This window comes from Physella acuta, unplaced genomic scaffold (assembly GCF_028476545.2).
Source record: "Physella acuta isolate Inbredline_101_S28 unplaced genomic scaffold, ASM2847654v3 ptg000716l, whole genome shotgun sequence".
Taxonomy (NCBI): Eukaryota; Metazoa; Mollusca; class Gastropoda; family Physidae; genus Physella; species Physella acuta.
In genome coordinates, this window is record NW_026732234.1 from 328,295 (window position 1) to 344,008 (window position 15,714).

General features: G+C 34.6%; 1 protein-coding gene across 2 annotated transcripts in view; it reads left to right on the forward strand.

The window, feature by feature from the left end:
* LOC131949831 (ankyrin-1-like) overlaps positions 1 to 15,445 on the forward strand; it is a 37,914-nt gene extending 22,469 nt beyond the window's left edge. For both annotated transcript variants that reach the window (XM_059311835.1, XM_059311836.1), the window contains exons 3-5: positions 9,276 to 12,177; positions 12,489 to 12,562; positions 15,294 to 15,445. In XM_059311835.1, the coding sequence (XP_059167818.1) occupies positions 9,276 to 12,177; positions 12,489 to 12,562; positions 15,294 to 15,299 (2,982 nt within the window). In that variant the 3' untranslated portion in view covers positions 15,300 to 15,445. The remainder of the gene's footprint in view (positions 1 to 9,275; positions 12,178 to 12,488; positions 12,563 to 15,293) is intronic.
* Positions 15,446 to 15,714: the final 269 nt, after the last annotated feature.

Genomic DNA, 15,714 nt, shown 5'->3' on the forward strand with positions numbered 1-15,714 from the left:
AAGTAAAAATGTAAAGTACTAAAAAAATTCATAAAAAACGTTTTAATAACAAGCTGTTATGTAATAATGCACTAAAAAGGAGAAAATAAATGATACACTAATATTTAAATAACTATAAAGAAAAGCGTGGGTGTCTTCCTAAATATTAGTAAAGTTATCCATTAAATACTTTAGTGACCCACGGTTTTCTTTAGAGTTATTTAAATAGTAGTGCATAATTTATTTTCTCTATTTTAGTGCAATATTTCATAACAGCTTGTTATTAAAACGTTTTTTATTAAATTGTTTATACTATAATCAATGACGATTTTGATAAAATACTTATATATGAAATTTCATCAACCTAGCTGTAACGGTACTCAAGTTATCGCGTTTACACACACACACAGACACACAGACACACACACACACACAGAGACACAGACATACGGACATGATTGCAAAGTTATTTTTTCCGTATCAGTGAGGTGTAAAACGTCGAGATTTGTAAAAATCTCGATTTTTTTTTTCACGATTACCAGACTTTCTCTATACTTCGTATATACGAGAAAGTAAAAACGACAACACTCTCAAACTAGAGCCCGTCGTATTTCTCCCTCAAAACATAATAATAAACTTTTAAATACGTGAAAATAAAGGGGGAAACATAAACAACTGTCTTAAAAATAATAGTAATAACTAGACTACCCGTCATCCCTTGGATAACTGTGATTTCGGGGGTCACCCATAAAAAAACACGTCTTTCACTTATCGTCACAAAAAAACAGATCCCACATTCAAAAAGATGTTTTTTATCTTTTAAAAACACCGATTTCGGACTATCCCATTCATATACTGACGTCACAGGAGACCTACTCAACTCTACTTCACCTGCTCAGTGTCCCGACAAGTCTCAGATAACATGTTTTTATTGTTTATAAAAACGATTCCAGCCGAGCATGTCTCTAACCACACTATCCCTTCATATGCTTAGGACAAAGAAACAGATGAACTCTACTTCACCTGCCCTGTTCCCGCCACGTTCAGATAGGCAACTTTATCATTCACATCTAAAAAATAAAAATAAAAATAAAAATTAAATTTAACATTGACGTGTAGTGTCTAGAACCCGTGCCACCCGCATGAAAGCCTATTACACTAACAACTTAGCTATTGATGTTTTTTAAGGTATACTTTAATACTTTGAGTCTGCTTATGCAACTTGATTTACGCGCATATTTCCTATCTAGATCTAGATCTAAGTCTATTAGTAGTAACGTTCAAATTAAATTTTACCTTAAATTAGCCAATTACATAGCTAAACAAACAAAGATTTATATAAAATAATGAAGGTCTGAAATTATCTAGATCTAGATCTAGATTATACGACTCGTTTCCTTAAGTCTTAAGTCTAGTTTTTGTGTAACTCTCGCTAGATCTAGATGAGACCTACTCTAGATAGATCTAGATCTAGATTGATAAATCACAAAGATTTTTATCAAGTATTTAATGACTAAAAATGTATTATGATTTTAAAATGGATTGTATTTTTATCTAATTAATCTTTGGTTTGTATCTAATTAATCTTTAGTTTGACCTAGATTGTAGATCTAGATCTATAAATAACTTTCTTGGCCACCTGATATTTAGATCTATAAAAAACTTTCTGGGACAAATTGTAGAGCTAGAGAAATTTATTGTAAAACTAAATGAAAAAGACAGTTGAATATTGATATAAGTGTTGTTATTGTTAAAGTTATAGCCGACAGAAAAGTAGCCTTAGAACGCGTTAAACATTGGAATGGGAACACAATCTTCTTCGATAGAAGCCGCCATTTTGTTGTACTAAAAAGTAAACAAATAATGTGACATCACTATTCAGTCAAAATAAAGCTATTGTTTGAAACTTTTAAAATTAATGTGGTTAATCTACCAATGAATAAATCAGTTAGTTAATTAACGTCTTTAAATAAATGTGTGATTAACAGTCTGTCTGAAAAGAAAAATTGTTCTCTACTTACATACTATTTTACAGGTCTATACATATGGCACATTCCCTCTAGTAGTAAATCAGACAAACAAATAAATATTCAAACATGTAAACAAAGTTGAGTTTTAGTAGTATAGAGATGAAATTCCTGAGCCAGTATATCCGTATTACAAAAGTAAATTACTAAAGGCTTTGGTTTTTTAAATTTATACTAGCCATCGGTACCTGTTTCACGTGAATTATAGGCCTATATATACTATATATTTTTAATGTTATACTTTTTTGGAAATAATACATTTTAAAATAGTTATTGATCAAAATGCTACACTACACGTTGAGACATTAGTGACAAAACAAAGAAATAACTAAATAGCTAAAAATCCGGCACATTTAAAATAGCGTAGACTACCAATACGTATTCGAAAAATTAAAACCAAATTATATACATTATTAGTTAACAGAACACCATATTAAATGCACACACTGATTAAGAGACTTAAATGATTCCGTTAAAAATCTAAGTAATTTGTATTAGTTTGACCGATAAAATTGTATTTATTTCATAGCGTCGTCTTGATGAGTAGATCTATAGAACTATATCTAAATCAAATTTAAATAAAAAAGTTCCTTTCTTTATATACTAAAATCAAGTACACTATCATCTCAGCTATTTAGACACCGTAAGACGTAGATTAGTTAAGAAACTTAACTTACGCGAAAAGGCCTATTCTTTCAAATTATTTTTTTATCCCAAATTAGCCAGTTCCATAGCTAAACAAACATAGATGTCTATCAAATAATTAAGGCGTGAAAAAATTTAATATAGAAATGTATTAATCGAATAGATTCTAGAGTAGATAGAGTTTAACTCTAGAATCCAAATCTAGATCTAGAATCTAGCTAGATCTTAGCGTCTACGTCTAATTTTTTTTGCGTAGATCTACCCTAGATCTAGAATAATATTCTAGATCTAGATATTATCTAGATCTAAAATCCTAATAGATGAAGTGAATTTTATAAGTTTAGGCCGAGAAAATCGTATTGTATACATTTCATAGCGTACGTAGTTCTAAATCATATTTGAATGAAATAGTTCATTTCTTTATTTTATTCTAAAATCGAGAAGATAACGTCATTAGTTTCGTGCTCTTTTAGTGTAAACAATAAATAACGTCATTGTTAAATGCGTTCTTGTCCCAAGTATAAACACTTTTTCGGTTGCATAATTAAAAGTGTTTTTCTACATTCGAATACGCCTTTATTTTTTATTTTTCTTCTTTAAGTAAAATTGTGGTTATACATTTAAAACATCTACCATATTATTTTCAACAAAATTTCTTATCAAGTTCTCCATTTAACGCTAAGGATTCTGATGTGATATCCTGCGAAAATATTTTGCGGACAGAGAGAGAGAGAGAAGTGCGCACATGGTCTTTTATGTATTAGGATAGGGTACATATATAGTTATATTTAGAAATAAGCCTATCGGAAAAATACGTAGTTATTATTTAAATCGTGGTAGTGTAGAGAAATATGCGGGTAGAAAAATCAGTCCGAGCATGACATTTATAACTGACTAGCCGTCCCGGCCAGGCCCTGCTCTGGCTTCTGTGAAAAACCTTTCTGTTAAAGACCATTACCTGTGTGTTTAGTAATCATCATAAACCCGGCATTGCCCACCCAAACCACAACCAACCAAAACAACAAAACGCAAAGATAACGCTAACACAAATACAAACGAAAACAAAAACAAAAACCTAACAACAAACCCAACCACAATCACAAACACCAATACAAACACAAAGAAAAAACAAACAAAAATGCAAACGAAAACAAAAACCTAACAACAAACCCAACCACAACAACAAACACCAATACGAACACAAAGAAAAAAAAACGAAAAAGCAAACGAAAATAAAACCAAATCCAAACGCAAAACCAACCACAAACACAAACCCAAAGAAAAACACAAACGAAAAGCAAACGAAGACAAACCAAATCCAAACGCAAAACCAACCACAAACACAAATACAAACACAAACCCAAAGAAAAAAAACCACAAACGAAACTGAAAAAAAGGAAGAACAAAAACGAACCAAATCAAAACGCAACCACTAACGCAAACCCAACCTAAACACAAAGAAATCACTAACGCGAACATAAACGCAAAGTGCTCACAGTCTAGCCCGGGGCAGAATCGCCTGTTTCAGCTTAATAATCGACTACAGTACCCCAACTTATTCATAGTCTTTTGCACTCACTTAAACGAACGTAGGTGCCAAACCAAACCAAATGAACAATTATAATACTCCAAGCTTATTCGTAAAATACCTACAACATTTGCACTTGATCAATCCCCGCTAATTATGTAATTATTTTCTTCCCAACACCAAAACAATGTAATAAAAAGTAAATTCTTTTCCACTAATGCAATGTTTTATAAAGGGAAGTAATTGTGTTTTCCTAATTTATCAAAGGGAAGTAAGTGCTAAAGGACTAAATATAAATAATTTTCAGAGATAATTAGAATTTTTTTTATTTTTTTTTAAATTGTGTTTAATGAACATGCCGACAATTATTACTATCAGTTTGAAAAATGAAAATTATTTCCCAACACTTTCAATAGTAATTTTTTAACTCATAAATTTAGACTATGAGCACGGTAATAGTCTAACACTTAAATCCATAGAAGTATGTCAACGACAAACAAACTTATTGCATGTTACATACAGAATTGAGCTTTATATATTTGAAAGCTCAATTTAACTACTCGGTTTAAACGAAAGCGTGAAAGATTTTTCAGGATATTATCGAAGTCTTATAATACCTTCTTAAAAATGTACCTTTCACAGCGAAACAAAATATTCTTTTATTATGTTTATACAATGCACTTTTTTCCTTTTTGGATGGGAAATATATTAGGGGATGAGGCTGAGGCGTATTTCAATAAAAATGCGGGGATGATTAATTTAGTGTACATCTGCATGTAGATGGTTTTCTAAAGGATAAGCACCAGGTCGACTTACAAATTTTAGTACGTGCTTTAGCTCATCTGAAAATGTAAATAAGCTAAATGTAAGCCCTGCTAGGGGGGGGGGGGATACCTAATATCTACCCTTCCCTAGGCTTATCTAACTAACTACTGTCCGGTCAGTGCAAACCCGGATGAACCCAGACTGGTTAATAACCTAACCTTAGTCTAAATAATAAAACTACTAAAAATAAAACAAAAACTTAAACAATATAATAAAATTTATTTAACAAAATAAATATGGAACCAAGCTTATAAACAAACTAGAATTTAGGTAAAACAGAACACTGGAGACATACAAAACAGAAACAGAACTCAACTGAAAAAAACACCCAATTTCGGACCACCGTCCATACACCACATAAACGTGACACAGAAACTCTTCAACACACAGGCCTCGACATTCCAGCAGAATGTCCCTCCATGTCGACACACCACATTCACGAACAAAGAAACCAATACTACGAACAAAGAAACCAATGCTACGCACAAGAAAATAGTCCCTAATACAATAATAAGTAACATTCAGGACATAAAGCAAAGTGGAGCAACAATCCAAAACAAAGTTTGCATAAATAATAACATTAAAATATAAACAAGACACAATAACCAGGCTACAAACCATTGTAAAATCAAAATCATATCAGCGCCATAATAGTGGACTACTTAACTAAAAACCACAACAATCCTCAAAGGAACATAAAAAGCGACATTCGCCTTCTTAGTTACAAATAATTATAATAACAGATAAACACACTCCAGCCGGTCACATACACGCCCCTTAAAGCTTGCGGTCACCGCAAGCTAAATAACTTGAAAAAAATCAGCCCACAGGGCATAATCATAAATGTTACAAAAATACAAAAACTTTGCACAATCACAATTTTTTGCAAAACACAATTTTGCAAAAGAACTTGCAAAAAAAAATCAGCCCACAGGGCACAATCATAAATTTTACAAAAAACTAAATTTTGCAAAAAAATCAGACGATGTGGCTGCAGCAGCCGGCGGTACAACTTTGACCGGCCTTGGCGAGGGCGGTTGAGCCTTGGGAGGCACATATCTCCTAATCTGTGTGCTGGCCACCCGGCGGGTGCCAGAAGGGCCATCTTTCTTTTTAATGGCGTAACACCCGCCGGTGATCGGAGGTAATTCGACCACGACATAAACTGTCGGGCCGTCCAGGTCTGCTATTTTGCGTCTGCCAAGTTGGGGTTGTCTCAGAAGGACCAGGTCGCCTATGGCCAGTTCAGCTACAGGTGCCTTTTTGACCTGTTTGTCCTTCTTGCTTAACTCTCTCTGGGGGCATGCCCCAGCACCACCACCCGGTGCCTTAATTAAGGATGGGTTAGGTGGAACCATTGCCTCTAGTTCCTCAGATTGGTCCACCTTTACACTGGTTATGCTGGCGCGTAGGCAGGATGTTGGGCCTGATACCACTGACGGATCTGGGTGAAAAGGTTGGTCTAATGGCTGTACCACCTTGTCATCCTTCATTCTGGGGTCTAATTCCGTCGCCTGAATGGTTGGTATACCCTTGGCAGGCACCAGAGTCCTTTCGCGGGGGCGTAGGACCTTGTCCCCTCGCCATACCTTCGGTGTCACTTGATTCCCTTTGGGCTCATATTTCTTTGCCATATGGCAATGACGGGCGAGGTGACCCCTCTGGCGACAGTTATAGCAGCCCTTTGATTGGACCTCCGTGCGCTTGCGAGGTGCTTGGCGCACATTGGACAATTTGGTGTCCCGCGCAAAGTGCTTCAGCAGAGCAGCAAGCTGCTCTGTGAGCCTGTTGACTTTGTCCTCCAGCTTGGACCTGAACGAACATTTTTCGATTGGCCTGGCATTTATTGCTGCCACGTAGGCAGGTTCAGCAAGAGGGTCCTCGTCTCCAGACCATCGAATGGCCGCATCCCGTATGGCCAGGAAGGGGATCTTAGGGTCCCGGAAAATCAGCTCGTGCAGATGGTGTCTGACTGTGGCCTGGCTCAGGTTTTCCACGAACTGGTCTCGAAGAAACCCTGCATCATTCTGTGGGACCTGCAGGGCACTCTGCCTCGTAACCAGGGTCTTGAAGGCCCTGTGCAGTCGGTGCGAGTAGGCCCTCACCGACTCGTGTTGGCCCTGTACAACCATCTGAAACTGGGCCATGAGCTGCGGTACTCTCCTCTTCTCGCCGTACACCTCTCTGAGGAGCCTGAGGGTGGCTTCTGGGTCGTGCTGCAGGTCATCACCCCTGCAGCTCAGCTCCTCTCGCTTCCCCCAGGTACTGCCAGAGGAGGCCCTTCCTCTCTTCCCTGGCCCTCCAGAGGGACTGGACCTCTTTGATGAACCGGTCCACCTCGTAGCCATGGCTGTCACCATGAAACTTCCTGATGAGGATCTCCCTGGGTGGAACGATGATGATGGTTGGTGCCACCTCCGCCATCTCGTCCGAATTGGGTGTTTTAAACAACAAACGGTTCCTACACTAAACAAAAACTAAACACAAATGGTTCCATAAAGGGCCTATCAAGAAAAAAATTTATCTAAACTAACCTAGTCCTAACAGAAAAACAAAAATTTAACTAGACTAAAGCACTGACCCCACTCGTGCTACCAATTTGTAAGCCCTGCTAAGGGGGGGGGGATACCTAATATCTACCCTTCCCTAGGCTTATCTAACTAACTACTGTCCGGTCAGTGCAAGCCCGGATGAACCCAGACTGGTTAATAACCTAACCTTAGTCTAAATAATAAAACTACTAAATAGGCAGGTTCTGCCCCTGGATCCTCATCTCCGGACCACCTGATGTAGTATGTGACCGGCTGGAGTGTGTTTATCTGTTATTATAATTATTTGTAACTAAGAAGGCGAATGTCGCTTTTTATGTTCCTTTGAGGATTGTTGTGGTATTTAGTTAAGTAGTCCGCTATTATAGCGCTGATATGATTTTGATTTTACAATGGTTTGTAGCCTGGTTATTGTGTCTTGTTTATATTTTAATGTTATTATTTATGCAAACTTTGTTTTGGATTGTTGCTCCACTTTGCTTTATGTCCTGAATGTTACTTATTATTGTATTAGGGACTATTTTCTTGTGCGCAGCATTGGTTTCTTTGTTCGTCGTATTGGTTTCTTTGTTCGTGAATGTGGTGTGTCGACCTGGAGGGACATTCTGCTGGAATGTCGAGGCCTGTGTGTTGAAGAGTTTCTGTGTCACGTTTATGTGGTGTATGGACGGTGGTCCGAAATTGGGTGTTTTGTTTAGTTGAGTTCTGTTTCTGTTTTGTATGTCTCTAGTGTTCTGTTTTACCTAAATTCTAGTTTGTTTATAAGCTTGGTTCCATATTTATTTTGTTAAATAAATTTTATTATATTGTTTAAGTTTTTGTTTTATTTTTAGTAGTTTTATTATTTAGACTAAGGTTAGGTTATTAACCAGTCTGGGTTCATCCGGGCTTGCACTGACCGGACAGTAGTTAGTTAGATAAGCCTAGGGAAGGGTAGATATTAGGTATCCCTTCCCCCCTAGCAGGGCTTACAAATTGGTAGCACGAGTGGGGTCAGTGCTTTAGTCTAGTTAAATTTTTGTTTTTCCTTTTTCTAGGACGAAGTCCGAAATTGGGTGTTTTGTTTGATGTAAAAAGTTTGTTTCGTTTGGTTCTGTTTTGTGTCAGGTTTTATCTATTCTTTTTTTATAACTTTTGGTTCCATATTTTGTTGAATAAATTTTATTAACTGTAAAAGTTTTTGTTTTATTTTAGTAGTTTTTTATTTAGACTAAGGATAAGATATAACCACCGTGGGTTTCACCACGGTTGCACTGACCCGGACAGTTAGATAGATTTTAAGATATCCCCCCCTAGCAGGGCTTACATAAAGGCAACTTTTAATTATTTATGACCCCTTCGGCCTAACTTTACTATACAAATCGTATCCTTACTACTAATTTCAAACGCTTTTAAATAATAAAAACTATAACTGTAAACAAGTGTTTTAAGTGATTTATCCAGTCATTTGTTATATAGAGTAGACAAGTTAGTGCTGTTTTTCTCTGGTCAAAATTTAAACTTTATTGTGTATTTTTATATATTATTAGATATTCATTAATGCAATTTTAATAATTGAGTAATGAACAAAACAATGCAGTTAATCTACAAATACAAAACTTTAGATTGTGAGCTAGGCTTAAAGAGTAAGTTTTAAAAATTAATAAAAATTACGGCGATTAACAAACAATTTCTACATTTAGTTCTAATGATTTTAAAATCCATTGTCTTACTAATTAACAGAAGAAAATGGGAAATGGGATGGATACCTTAGGAGATGTCAATGAAATTGACCCCGAAAAGCTACAATCAGCATTTGCGGAGTTTCAAAACTTAATGGAGGGTAGTCGTTCAAATAGCAATCCGACTAGTGGATTACAAAGTGTACGGCCTAATCTTCAACTACCAAAGCTGAAATTAAATGAAGATGATGTACAAAAGAAATTGACAGAAGGTATTAGCTCCATTAATCGCATAGATCCACTCGAAGATGCTACACCTCTAATGCTATGTGCACTTAATCACCAAAAGGAACTTGTTATAAAGCTTTTGGAAGGGGGAGCCAATGTAAATATAAAAAATAAAAAAGACCAAACAGCTCTCACCATGGCATGCATTGCAGGGGATGAGCATATAGCAAATACGCTTGCAGAAAAAACTTCAGACATTGATGTTGGTATGCTTGATGGTAATACTAATCTTCTAATAGCAATAATGGGGGGAAATTCAAATATTGTACTTGATCTGATACGTCGAGGAGCCGACATTAATGTTAAAAATTACCAAGGTCATAACGCTATTATGATGGCATCTCATAATGAACAAACATATATTGTTAAACTATTGATAGAGAAAGGTGCTGATGTCGATTCGAGAAACTTGAGACACTGGACTCCTCTCATGATATGCTCTCAGTTTAATCACACCGATACAGCCAAACTACTCATTCAACATGGGGCAGATGTGAACGCTACGCAGATTTCTGGTGGGACAGCTCTAGAGATTGCCGCTACGCATGGACATGTGAAACTAATAAAACTGCTTGTCAAAAATGGAGCAATGATTGACCATGTAAATAAAATAGGTCATACTGCATTACTTATTGCAATAGCTAAAGACCAAACAGATGCTGCTAAAAAACTAATAAAACTGAAAGCTAACGTAAACATTCCGGATAAACATGGCCGAACACCACTGTTTGTAAGCTCCTTAGGAGGCAACCATAGCATCATAAAAGCTCTTCTGAATAAAGGAGTCGATGTAAATATTAAAGATAATTCCGGAATCACACCATTAATGTGTGCTTGTCAAAACGGTCATTGTAACATTGCTGAAGAACTATTGAATTTCGGGGCAGAGGCACTAGCAGAGACAAAAAACTACGGCAGTGCTTTATTTTATGCAGTATTGCAAAATCATGAAAACGTTGTTAAGTTACTCTTAAACAGGATAGAAAACACGAAGCAATTACTAAATAAGAAAATTAATGAGGGTAGCTTGAGCATTTTACATTTAGCTGCCCGGCAAGGAAATGGCAATATTGTAAAAGAACTCCTCGAGAAAGGAGCTGATGTTAATTTTTGCGACGAGATGGGAAACAAGCCAATTTGTTTAGCAACCAATACCAATGTTGTAAAACAACTATTAGAAGCTGGCGCTTCAGTGAATGTTATCAACGTAGATGGACTAACGCCACTTTTACTTGCTGCTCACACAAACAAAGAGGAGGATGCTGTAAGGTTGTTGATAGACAAAACGGAGGACATTAATGTGGTCGAAACAAAAGGATGGAATGCACTGATGCTTGCAGCTCAATTTGGTAACATCAAGATTTGCACTTTACTTAAGGAGTTTGGAGTTCGTTATAATACACGTTCAAGAGAAGGAGTTACCGCTCTGCATATAGCTGCTGGGCATGGACATTATAATGTAGTGAAATTGTTAATTGAAGCTGGAGCAGATGTGAACGCACGAGATACAGACGGTAAGACACCTTTAATAAATGCGGCTTTCAAAGGTGACGCTTCAATAGTTAGATTATTGCTGTCAAACATGGCCAATATCGACATCGTTGACGTAAACGGCGCAGGTGCATTGGGTTTTGGAATATCTTCTGGAAATGAAGAAACTGTTGATGTGCTGTTGCGAAAAGGCGCTAATGTAAATCAAACAGACAAGTACGGTAACACGCCCATTATGCTGGCCAATAAAAAACGAAAACCTAATATTATTCGCGCGCTAATTAGAAAAGGTGCTGATGGAAAAATTGTCGACAAGAAAAAAAGAACACTTTTGATGATGGCAGCTAAGCGAGGAGATGCAAACATCCTCAGAGTCCTCATCGAGTCTAATGTTAATGTAAATCGTTGTGACGAGAATGGTTGGACAGCATTATTGTATTGCGGTAAACTCGGAAATACAGAATGTATAAAAGTTTTATTGCAAAATGAAGCTAAAATTGATATTACAGACGGTGATGGAAACACAGTACTTCATACGTGTGCTTCAAACGGCCATTACGGTGCCGTCAGTTTGCTGTTAGAATATGAGCCCAATATTGCAGCATTAAACGGGGAAGGATATACTCCCTTGATGTTATGTGCCCAAAATGGACACACAGATTTAGTTCATCTTCTCCTTTGTCATAAAATAAAATCTACTTTAGATTTGAAAGATTTTGAACTCGGAAACACAGCGCTGATCATGGCTGCAGAAAAAGGACATTTATATACAGTGAAATGTCTTCTAGAAGCTGGAGCTTCTGTTGATGAAAAAAACAAACATCACTCTACAGCGCTAAACGTCAGTGCTAAAAGTGGGCATTTGAATATTGTAGAAGCACTGTTGAAAAAAAATGCAGATATTAATTTGTCGGATTTGGATGGAAACACTCCATTGATCTCATGTGCTTACACTGGTAAAGCTGATATCGTTGAAACCCTTATAACAAAAGGGGCTGACATACATAAAAAAAATTTAAATGGTCACTCAGCGTTAGTTGTCAGTGCAAAGGAAGGTCATCATGACATTGTAAAGATACTTTTGGAAATAGGAAAACACCGTAAAGAAGAACTAAATGAAGCTATACCTATGGCCAGTCAATTCAGCGATATTCTGCAACTGATTAAAGAATTTAGCAACGCAAGTAAGAAATTGTCTTCTCACAAAAATAAAATAAATCATAATGTTTAACCCAGTTTGTATAAGATACCACATATTTTGGACAATTTTTTTTTTAAAATCTTTAACGTAAATAAATAGTAATTAACGGAGATGTATTGCAAATAACTCTTACGTAGTCACATTAAAAATTAAACGTTTCAATTTTAACATAAAATACCTTGGTGCTTTAATTTTCTAAATATATAAAATTAAAACAATTTCGATAATTCACTCGCTTAAAGCAAATGCCACAGATAAACATTCAATTTGTTATTTTCAACTACTCCCTTCTAGAGGATTTGAATATAGAGAAAGATAGCAAACTTTATGGGAAAAAGGACAAAGGGCAAGCTGAAACAGAGAATCTGGTAATAAGAAATACATATTCTATTGCTTTAATTAAGCTATATTAAGAAATACACTTTTATATTAATGTGTATAAGTATAGTGTGATGAGGAGTTGTATCCACAGAATTAATATTGGTATGAGGGGATCATACCGGACTGTGTTTGTGTGTGTGGGTGTGTGCATGTGTGTGTATGTGTGTTTATTTATTTAGATGGGCCTTATTTTGGAAATAAATTTTGATTTTTCAACGAGACACATTGAAATTGGGTTCCGTATTTTGAAAAGAAACATTAAGTTTTAAAAAGATTATATTTGGGCGTTGGAATAAGACTCAGTATGATTTCAAATTCAGCATAAATTATGATTAAAAAGTCAACTTATTTATTCTTATTAAAAGGAGTAAAGATTGTAGAAAAATTATTTTTAAAAAAAAACAGCATAAAATGCTTTTTGTAAAATAAACAAAACAAAATGAGATAAAAAAAATTACATAAAATTCTTATATAGCAATCTTGGTCGGGTTTGCACTTCCATTGGAATTGGAATTGGTCTATTAGTAGTAAAGAAGTATATGACAAAACTGCTCGTTTTTAGGGAAAACGCATAGCGAAGAAAAGTTATTACAATATGTTGCTTTATGAGAATTTATATCAAATTATCATATTATTCGAAAAATCAAAAATAGAGCAAAGTAGTCCCTTGGTTTGCCGGAAGCCACACAAAAGTCGAAAGAAACTTCTGAACCGGATCTAATACTTGTATATGAAATTTCGACCAGCTAACTCAAATGGTACTCACGTTCTCGTGTTCACAAAGAAATAGAATATAATAACACTTCCGTTTACCGGAAATAACTCATACGTAGAAATAAACCAGCGTATTATGCTTATAAATATAAAAAAAAAAATTCAACCTAACTGAATCGGTACTTACACTTTTTATATCGAAAAAAAGCCAAACTAGTAGAGTATCAGTTCCATCTACCTAACGTATTATACTGTTCCCAAGGGAACAGAGTATAGTACAACTTCTGGAAAACTTTCAAAAGTGGAGAAAATCTGAACATACAATTTAATACTTATATGTAAAATTCGTCCTTCTAACATAAATAGTACTTAAGCTGTTGGCTTTTGAGAAGCCCGAAAAAGAGTAATCAACACTACCTTTGACTGTAAATTGCTCTAAGGTTGATTGTTAACACCAAATTAGATAAATTACTTAAATATGAAATTTAGTCAAAATATTTGCAGAGCTAAGTTTTTCTTGATTTCGATTTCTAACACGATTACAGTATTCCCTCTAAAAATTTTTTTTTTTTAATTTCATTATTTCCTTTTTCCAAACAAAACTAAATTGTTTTCCTGAATGACTAACATTAGTAGTATTCGTATTAATTTTGGTGAGTGTATTATAAGCTGTTTTAGATAATGACTAGCATTATTAATTTTTTTATTTCTTTTATACGGTGGGCGAGTTTAAAAACTGGATCTAAATTTAAATTATTGACATTTACTGTGTGAAACCAATAAACTTCCAAATAACAAACAAATTCGATAATCCAAAATAGATTCGGCTACTAAAATAAAAAATGTGGACTTACAAATGACCATTAAATGCTTAAAAAATATTTCAACAATTATAACTTTCTTTAATAGTAATAGACGGACTGTTTGCCATATGTATCCGCATTCGTGTTAAATCTAAAAAATAAACCGGGAGTGATCTCCCCTAAACTTTCTCGAATATTCTAATATAACACTACGGGGGATGGCAACTCGGGATATAGACTTCTAGACATGATTTTTAATCCATTTTAAATACTCAATTTTTTTAAAAATAGAATATAATCTCGTAGAAAAAAGAATTGCACACCAAGTGAACGCCAAATAAAAAAGTGCATAATAGTGCGCAATATTATTAGTACTTAAAAAAGTTACATTAGTTTTTTTGAGAAATCGGAAGTAGCGTAAATTACTACTTCCGGTCAACAGAAATTACTCAAAATTTGATAGAAGGTAGAGAATTAGATCTTTTACTTACATGTGAAATTTCATTTAACTATCTGAAATAGTACTCTAGTTATAGGCTTTTGAAAAATTCAAAGTAGGAAAAGTACCACTTCCGGTTATTGGAAATCGCTAAAAAGTTGATACGGATCTACATTTTGATAAAATACTTATATATGAAATTTCATCAACCTAGCTGTAACGGTACTCAAGTTATCGTGTTTACACACGGACACACACACGGACAGAATTGGATAATCCAGTTTTTCCAACTCCATTATGCATAAAACGCCAAAATTTTTATATATCTGAGTTTATAATTTTTGCCCGATTAAAATAAGTCTTCTATATCCCGGATGTGATGAAGGACTGAGGAGTAAAACGGTGAAAACTGTCCAAATTTAATGTGATTTTTGTGCACGATTACAAGACTTTTTCTATACTTCGTATATACGAGAAAGTAAAAATTATAAGTTTTCTGTCTCTGGTAGCTACACCCAAATATGTTCTCATCAGAAAAATATTTCAACTGACTATTGTATTGCACAAACTGGAACCCAATAAGGGTAGTGGGGGAATCGTTGAAAAATTAAAAACATATAGTGAAATATGAACCAGCCTATATATATATATATACATACATATATATATATATATATATATATATATATATATATATATACCTTTAATAAGTCGTATAGAAAAGCCACATTTTTTTTTCTAAATGTATATCTAATTCTGCAGAACTAACCGGATGATAATTGCCAGGGCAACAATCAAGTCTCTAATCAAGAAACAATTTACCTTTTAAAATTTAGGAATACAAACTTCATAGAAACAAACAGGAATCTAGAATTTTGGTACTAGTTTTAATTAAGTATTAACTTCAATGTGTTATTAAATATATTCCAATTCTATCAGATTTTTAAATGATTTTTAATGTTATTAAGATATGTGCTTATAAAAACTTGATTGTTTGTATTTCGTATCATTCTATTCCAAATTATTATTATTTTAGTTAAGTAAACCATTTTTTATGCCATAAAATGTGTGTTTTGATAATTTAATAGTAGATAATTTAATTATATATTATTTTTAGTTTTAATTTGAAGATTTTAATTCTAATATTGTAACACGCTAGAATCATAGGGTTCTTTTTCCACTT